General features: G+C 36.9%; 1 protein-coding gene across 1 annotated transcript; it reads left to right on the top strand.

The window, feature by feature from the left end:
• The first annotated feature begins 484 nt into the window (after nucleotides 1-484).
• LOC113312595 lies at nucleotides 485-1,665 on the top strand. The gene is made up of 2 exons (XM_026561338.1): nucleotides 485-788; nucleotides 1,118-1,665. The coding sequence occupies exons 1-2, from the start codon at nucleotides 485-487 to the stop codon at nucleotides 1,663-1,665; spliced, it is 852 nt and encodes a 283-aa protein (XP_026417123.1).
• Nucleotides 1,666-9,373: the final 7,708 nt, after the last annotated feature.

The following is a 9,373-nucleotide window of genomic DNA, read 5'->3' as shown; positions in this document are numbered from 1 at the left end:
GTAGGCTGGTCAATCTGATATGAATCTCTTGCTTTCTCTGCTGCTACATTCAAGCACTGGATTCGACAATCAAATTTTATAAAGGAATTTCCAGACAAGTGGATTTTAAAATTTCTTATGAACTGGTGGGTCATTTTTCTTTTTCTTGTACAGTTATTCTCTGATCATCTAGAATCGACCAAAGAAACTATTGGTATTGAAGAGAAAGAGGATGAAGTCGTTTTAGATGTCGTCCAATGTAGTTCCGAGGAACCAATTAATGTTGTTGGTTTTAACTCCACTGAGTAATTCACCACAAATAAGGTACTGTATGTTATTTCTTAACTCTTCAGAGTGATACGTCAAAAAAAAACATTTTGTATTGGTATTGATATTGATATATGTTTCGTGTGTTGTGTAGACATTTAGTTCAAAAGAAAATGTTAGAGAGTGGTGTCGCGAGATTGGTAGTCAATAAAACATAGTTGTTATGATTAAAAAAGGGATGAATAAGAATGAGAATCATGGTGGAAAGGGTTCCGCCATTGTACTTGGATGTGAGAGAGGTGGGAAATACAGAAAACGTAACTGTACAGTGAGTCCTTCTAAATGTAGGAAAGGAACTGCAACAAAAAAATGTGGATGTCCTTTTAAGTTGCGGTCTACTTGTGTAGATGCTTCGAAATGGAATTTGATTGTCAAAGATGGACACCATAACCATGCTCCAGCAGATACACTTGTGGGGCATTCGTTCGCTGGTAGACTCTCAGATGAAGAAAAACAATTTGTTATAAAATTCCACGAACACGGTATGCCACCAAGACAGATTCTCATTGCTTTAAGGGAAAATTTTAAAAAGAACGCTTCAACTTTGAAGACCATTGACAACTGCATACAAAAACATAGGGTATCCGAAAGAGCGGGTAGAACAAGAATGTAACTGCTTCATGAGAATAAGAAGAAGAAGAATAAGACTTTTTTGCTGAAGACAAACTTGTGGATGATGAAGATGTGTGGCAACTAAAGAGGTGGGGTGAACCTCGACCAGAATCGTGGAATTTACCAAATCCAAGTTGTGTATCACAACTGCCAGAAGCTATGCAATTTTACATAGAAAGAACTCATTATGTGCTTTCAGGTGGTCATTGTGGCTTCCATAGCATTGCTTTCCAACTAGGCCTTGCCTGTAGAGATGATTTCCGACATATTCGTAACAATGTGCATGCGGAAGTTTTTAATCACATGAGGTTTTATGAGAAAGTATTGTACTCTGAGGAAAGGTTGAACAACATGCTCAAAAGATTAAGGTTTGAAGATGGAGATGAAATAGACGTCAGTAAATGGTTTAAAATACCGGAAGATGGTCTTGTAGCGGCTCAAACATTCCGTGTTGTTCTTGTTTGGCTTTCAAAAGAAATGTGTGCAACCTTCTTCCCTTCGAGGCATGGGCCAATCAAAGGTAAGATACATAGAGTGATAGTGATGTCTTTTGTTGGAGGGAACCATTTTGTTCCAATGAAGTTAAAGTTAGGGGCTCCTATACCACCTCCCTGCAACATGTGGATTCAGAATGCATACGAAGATGCCAAGGTCTGTCCAAAAAAATATGAGGATAAGATGAAGACATTCAAAAAAATGATGAACTTTAAAGAGCCACAACCTGAAAAACCAGTAATCATTCACTAATTTTTGGTGTAGTTTTCCTTGCATTTAGTTTTTGTTTTGATTCTCCTGGCAACACTTTAGGTTTGGTGTAATTTTCTGTTTCTTTTTGTCATTTTGGTTTTGATTCTCCTGAAAAATCCCGGTCCAGACCTTATCTTTCCATCTCATTTCCTTGATTTTTACACATTTTTATCTTTACCAGTGGTGGAAAAGTTTCTGACATTTTCTGGCAACGATAGTTGCACATTTCTATTTTTTCGATAGTCGATGACAGGTACATTGAGTTAAACAAGAATAGACGAGTTTGTACATGTTTCTGTTACAAGAACAAACGAGTTTTTATTGAATGTCTACTGTGTTATTACAGGAACTCACGAGTTTTAAGTGAATGTGAACCTGTTGTTACAAAATCGTTTTTGTTACACATTTTGATGACAAGTACATTGAATTGCATCTTTCTCCCAAACTAGGCTTGATCAGCTCCAAAATATCTTTTGCATTAGCATGGTCTTTGATCCCGACACTAGAGTCCGCAACACACAAGTAGCTGCTTCTTCCGGCCACAATTTTTGATGCAACTCATCCTGACAGCAAAATCCAGAAATCACCAATGTAAACTGTCATCAAATTTGTATGTCTAATATTAGAAAACAGAAAGATTCGGAAAACTTTGCTTTAGAGTACGGTTATTGATTGATGCGCATATAAGAAAAAATCAAAAACAAAGTACTACTAAAGTTTCTTTTCATTATTGCTCCTGTATTACTAAGTGACTTAACCAGAGTGAACGATAGTGTGCGATGCAGTAATACTGTATATGCCTATTGTGACGTAACCAGGATTTTTAAATGCTACCAGGACAGAAAATCCCATATTAAAGTATACAATATATCATGAATTATTGCCAAGATCGCTGTCATACTCCAGCACAGTCATCTAAACCCGAAAGGATATCCACATCCTTAAAAATTTGTCACCGGTAAACATACTAACATATGATGAATGATGATAATGTTAATGTTAATATATACAGTACCCAATTATTTCTAGATAGAGAATCCGAGTAATTGGTCAGGACCTAATGAGAAAACTGAAAACAACAACTTATACCAATCCCAAGATATCTCTGGTTACCGTTATATACTCTAGAGAGGGATGTGATTCCAGTGGTATCAACAAAATCGAGTCGTAATTACACGAATTTCTACATACAATACAAAACATTACGATTAGGTTCAGTTTTTACCACTTTTAGGTTTCGATTTTCTGTAACATTCCCTACTTTCTTTGGTGGATCGTGGAGGCGTTTGTTGATACAGAACCTGTGAAAAATTAAAGAAAAGGTGATTGAAGGTGGTGGTGGATTGTGGAGGTGGAGAAGAAGACGTAGGGTCGGTGGTGGAGAAAGAGAAGTTATCTGTAAATTGGGTTTTCTTTACGGTCGTTGGGGGATTTTACCGGTGTGTATATAAAAAGTCAAAGAGATGATAATTAGGATATATGACAATTCCCATGGGTGGTACATAGGATTATTGGGGATGGGAGTTTATGTGGATGGGAAATAGGAAAAGTAGGGGTAGGAAATAGGGAAAACCTTTTTTTTGGATAAAATGAAATTTTATTGTTTATTGTGCGAATGAGTTGTTTTCTTTTGCTAGAAGACTACAAACATCAGCAGTAAAGTTTTTATCAATTCAAAACCTATTTATGAAGTTCTAACTGATTATGAAACTTCATCTGCTACTTGATTGTCATTACGACTAATGAAAGAAAAATTACAGGAAAGAAAACTAGAGGATAAATGTTTTATCTCTTTCAAGATGTTCATATTTTCCCATTGAATGAGAGAACACGAGCCTATGATAGATTGTATGACGAGTTTAGCATCTGCCTCAATGTGTATTTGTGTAAAACCTTTTCATTTTCCCCATACTAGCGCCTCACGTATTTCCATGCATTCTCTTAGCTCTGGATTTAGAACTCCATCTGAATAGCTTTCTTTGATGCCTCCACATGCCCCTTTATGATCACGAATAATTAGTCAAGTACCGACTTTATTAGTGAAATGATCAAAAGAGACATCAACATTAAACTGAATGATTCCTTGTTCAGGTGGCTGCTAGTGAGATAGTATATTGTTACTTGCAGAAGAAGTAAAATCACGATACTCATGCAAATGAGAACCTAAATGATAAAAAAAAATGCACAAAGTTATAATGATTGAGAGATAATCCCCGAAATATTGAATCACATATGTCTTTCCAAATTATCCATGCTCCAATCATGAGAGTATATAACCATCTTTCATCTGTAATGAGATTATTGGTAAACCAACTGATCACCCACTCAGATACACCTGAGCAATTGCTTCTTGAAAAAAGCGGGGATACAACAACCACACCCAATCTGTATGGACAAACTTCAATATACTTTCTAAAGAATCAACTAGACAGTCAGGCTCAATCTAGATAAAAGTATATCAAAGAGTTTATATCTCAATCTCTCGATTTGATCTTTACTCAAGCAAATAGAAATCTGCGAGTCTTTATCAAATACTAGAGAGATGACTTGGATGGTACCAAAGACCAATATCCAAGTGTCAATCAATTTAAATCAACAACCAAAAGGTCAGATATTCGAATTGATTAAACAACGCACAACCTGTGATATTTCAATTATATAACAAAATATAATGCGGAAAAGAAATGACACAGACACCAGAATTTTGTTAACTACGAAACTGCAAATGCAGAAAAACCCCGGGACCTAGTCCAGATTGAACACACATTGTATTAAGCCGCTACAGACACTAGTCTACTCCAAATTAACTTCGTTCTGGACTGTAGTTGAACCCCAACCAATCTCATATTGATCCAAGGTACAGTTATGCTCCTACGCACGTCTCTGATCCCAGCAGGATGCTACGTACTTGATTCCCTTAGCTGATCTCACCCACAACTAAGAGTTGTTACGACCCAAAGTCGAAGACTTTGATAAACAAACTTGTATCACACAGAAAAGTCTATGGTAATAGATAAATCCGTCTCCCACGAATAAACCTATGAGTTTTGTTCCGTCTTTTGATAAATCAAGGTGAACAGGAACCAATCAATAATACCAGACTTATTTTCCCGAATAACAACTTAGTATTATCAATCACCTCACAATAATATTAATCGACGCAGCGAAAAAAGATATTGCGGAATCACAAACGATGAGACGAAGATGTTTGTGACTTCTTTTTGTCTTGCCTATCTGATAGACACATTTTTGTGTCTAATTTGATCTCAATACTATATATTGTTGGCACTCGATTTTGTACTAATTTTGTTATTTTATGTATTTGTAGGTATTTTTTGGAAATAAACATTTTTGGAAAATTCGGCTCGAAAAGTTGATTTTGTCACCCGGAGGACAAGTGTTATTCGGGCTCTCGCTTTTGGATAAGGGGTAACCTAATTACTAAGGTGCACCCCCAGGTCACCGCAAGGCAGCTGCTATTCGCACCCCAGTTCTGGTTAGGGGGAGGACATCTTCTTCCCAAATTCAAAAACCAAAAATTGGCGGGAAAAAAATATATCAACTGACAGATGTTTGCTGGAATTTTTGAACGTGTTCTAGGGAGATTCAACGGCTGATTTTTGGTAGGATTTGTTTTATGTCCTATCAAACACGTTTTGGGCTTTTGGTTCCATCAAATTTGGCCACAATTAGCTGGACAATTCACGGAAGCAAAACAGGGAAACACGGGTTGGACACGGGATTGGAGAAGATTTGAGCGTGTTCTTCTCATGCATGAGGGATCTATCAACGTTGTGGGTCGTGTTTAAACACTTCTAGAGTGACCAGGATGGAAATCTATGCGTACCAGAGCAATAATGGAAAGAAAATATTCCCAAGAACATTTTTCTTTACTGCCCAGTTAAAGAGAATTATATGGAGTAATTGAGGGAGATTCAACGAGCTGTAGGTGTATAAATATGTTCCCTGGGAGTACTAGAGAGTCTGTCGAGAGTTGGGAGAAGAGAGGAGAGCCACAGACGCAGAAATCAAGAGTTGATCAAACTCTGTTTCTGCTGCTGCTGATGATGAAGAACACCAAGAACGCAAAGAACGGACTAGTTGTAGCAGTCGTTTATCAACAGTGAAAGAGACTCACAGGCATGGGTCGTAGGTGTGGGTCGTAGCTTTTCAGCGACAACAGCACTTCAGCTCTGTCGTTTAAGTTGGACGCCTTGTGTGGGTCGCAGAATCCTGTTTTAGAACATTTACTTATCTTTCTCTTCATTGTAAAACACTTTTGAGCATCAATGAAATATTTTGAGAGGTTTTTCACCATGATGAGCTAAACCCAACACTGGGACGACGGAGGAGGCCGTGTTTCATCCATGTGGTAATTTAAATTAATTCTTTATTTACTTTTTGCACCAATTTTAATTGAAATAAGATTTTAAATTAATTACTTGTGATTTCATTTGATGGAGTATGCTTAGTCTTAGGGATTTTTGATATTCCATGCTTAAGAAATACAAGTAATATTTTATAAAATCTATCTTGGCAATAAACTAGAGTTAATATTTGTTTTGTTTTGAACTATAATCGCCTAGAATTAAATTCTGAACCACTTGAAAATGAAAAATGGCCGAATCTTTAGTCCCAGTAACTCTCTCCCATTGTGACAAATATTGTGTATATTTTTTTATTTTTAAATCTTTACAAGTCCGAGCAACGAACTTTTACTACCACTTTCAAAACTACAACAAAATGGCGCCGCAGACGCGGATTTGTGCTTAGGTAGAGTTTTTAGGTTTATTTTTTTTTATTATTTGTTCCTTTTTACTTTGTCTTTTTGTCTTTGATTTACAGGTTCGAAGTGGAGCACTAAGGACTTGGAGAGGAAAAAGCTTAAAGCGAAAAGCGAAAAGAGAAGAAAAAAAGGACAACCATAGGATTTAATTTTTAATTTTTAATTTTTTTTTTTAGAGTGTGCGAGGAAAACTGTAATTTTTTTTTTATTTTGGACTTTGGACTTTAAACAATTGGACTTTTTTTTAACTCTACGGAAGGGTATTATTATTAAAAAAAAAAATTATTATATAAACTGTGTGCATGGAAGGACGACGATTACTATATCGTCTCGGCCCCTCGGGTTCGTACACGGCATAGGAGTTGTGGCCCGAGTCGACGACAACGGTTCATCGCCCGTCTGGTACGGGAGGTAAGTCTAATCGAAACACCCGCGAATCTCCTGCAAGCGGGTTACTGTCTGCCTTAAGGTGATAATTGTTTGAGGACGAACCGGACTGTCTTTATTTTCCTAGTAAAGGGCAAGGCCTGGCCTAAACAAGATAAGGGTTCGGATTTCATCACCGCTCCCTTCTTGCCCTCCTTAGGAAAACGAAACCTAACGCGAACCCAAGCTTAAAATTTGGAATATAACGAGACCGATAGGGTAACGAGCTTAGTAGGAAACTCGTTCGAAAAATATTGGTTGCTCTTTAAGCACACTCCAAAGTTCATGATGGTTTTTGTGAGTTGAATGCGTGACTGCGCCGCCTTGTGATAGCGATGAGGCCTTGGGTATCAAAGCTCCACTGAGCTTCCCTCGCCTTAATTCAACTTACTTTGACTCGGATTGATTCCAGAGGGGTTTGCTCAAATTGCAACGAATTCCCTTTCGAAAGATAGAAGATGTTCTAGAAACAATCTAAGTGGAGCCATCATGCTTTTTGTTTGCTAGAAATCTTTAGGTTTGTTTTGGTGAAGTCGAGTCGGCCTTGTTTGTGATTGTGTAGATTTCCCTTGCAATTAAGAATGTCAAACTGGTATGATAGAAGCCAATACAATGAGTATCGACCTGAATTTGATTATGGACAGCATCCTTTTTATGGCCATGTTGGGAATAGTGGTTGGGAACGCCATCCTTTGGAAAAATATGGGTCATACCCTGGTGAGCCCAATTACTATCCACACATGCATCAGTATTACGAGCAAGAAGATTATAGTACTAGTTCTTCGTCTCTAGAGGATACAATCAAACTATTGAAAAGTAGTCCTTTTTATGATCCTTCAGTTCCTATTCCTTCTCTAAAAGAGTCTCTCAGGAAATTAGAAGAGTCGACACGTAAGTTAGCTGAGATGAATAACTATGTTTATGATGAAAGAACACTTCCTCTAGAGGAATTCCTCAAGCTGATAGCTGAGACGAACGAAAGAATTGCTCGAAATAATGTCCAATACAGTGTTTCCAATAATACCCTTGAAAATGAGGATAGTTATTTGCATAATCAAGATAAAGAGGTTAGAATTGGTAACATTACATGTTTAGATGAGGATCGGTCATTTTCATGCTATTATAATGATGATGATGATGAGAATAGTAGTAATGAAGAATCTGAAATATGTAGGCATAGTGATCAGGAATCTATTAATCCAATTGAGCTTTATAGTGATTATATTATTTCTAGTTCAAATCCAAATAATTTTTATGATTATTCACCTATTCAAAAGGACGAGGATTTGATTAGGGATACCACCGTTTTAGACGATGTAGTTCATGATCCTTTAGCCTACATAGTATTGGACAATCCATTATTTGATGAACTTATTAGTGGATAGGAGGAAGTAACTATGATTAACACCTTAGTTAATGAGCCTTTACTAGAAACTTTCTCTCGTAATCCTTTATATGATGGTGGTTTAGAGGAACCGGTTTATCCTGAGAATCACCCACAAGATTACAACTTAGAAAAATCAATTGCCCATTTTCAAGAATCTGATGACCTAGAAATTAGGGAAGTTGTGACTAGTCTTTCTAGAGACACAGAAAACTCTAAGTTTGGGGGTGATTATCATTCTCCGTGTGCTTTAACTCTTAGAAAGTACCCTCTTGTAGGACTTGAAATTTGTGCCTCAACCATCTTACAAGATTATCTTCATACACGTTTTCTCGAACCTAATGATGTCCAGAAAGAAGCTCAGTTGTTAGAAACCCATCCTCTGGTTGATGAGGTAAGCCCATGCAATAATACCAAGATTGACTTTGTTTTCCCACCAAAAACTTTTCTACCAATTGTGGGAACATATAAATTTCAGATGTGTCAATTATTAAGTTTTGAGACTAAACCTAATTACTTTAGGAGATTAGGGTCGACACATCTGTTTAAGGAAGACCACCACTCTCTTTGTGGTCAGCTGTGTAAGTCAAATCTAATTGACTTTAAGGATCCCCGTTTATTCAGGTTGTTATTATTTTTAATTGAGTTTTTCCAGACTTTAAACCTGAACTGTTGGATCTTAGCTATGAGGAAGTGCATCCAATGAAAATTTTCTATCAAGATCCTTTCATAGAACCTGAACCTGAACCACAATGGGACATAGGTATCTTAATCAGGAAACTAGATAAGGGTATGCAGTACATGTTCATTTTCTTGGCTTGTTGCAGATTCCTTTTACTTGTGATAGCTCTATTTGGTTTCGATAACCCACAATTATTTCGGCTATTGCTATATGATTCGAGGAGATTAAACCTTTCTTAGTCTGGCTGAAGACTTTAAACTTATCACTTCTTGGGAGGTAACCCAGTCTCACGCAACACGGTAATATCCTTCCTTAACTCTTTTACTTCAAATAGTAACCGTTTCTCCTTGTTCATGTTTTTAATTTTATCTTTAGAACATTGAGGACAATGTTAGATTTAAGTTTGGGGGTATGGGGAGAAAATTTTTAG

Source organism: Papaver somniferum, chromosome 9 (genome assembly GCF_003573695.1).
Source record: "Papaver somniferum cultivar HN1 chromosome 9, ASM357369v1, whole genome shotgun sequence".
NCBI classification, from domain to species: Eukaryota; Viridiplantae; Streptophyta; class Magnoliopsida; order Ranunculales; family Papaveraceae; genus Papaver; species Papaver somniferum.
Note: the sequence above shows the minus strand (reverse complement) of the source record. Positions and strands in the feature narration are given on the sequence as shown.

Coding starts and splice junctions, on each gene's coding strand:
- LOC113312595 (XM_026561338.1), top strand. CDS start 485: ATGAATAAGAATGAGAATCATGGTGGAAAGGGTTCCGCCATTGTACTT. Junction 789..1,117: donor TATAAAATTCCACGAACACG/GTATGCCACCAA, acceptor ATGTGCTTTCAG/GTGGTCATTGTGGCTTCCAT.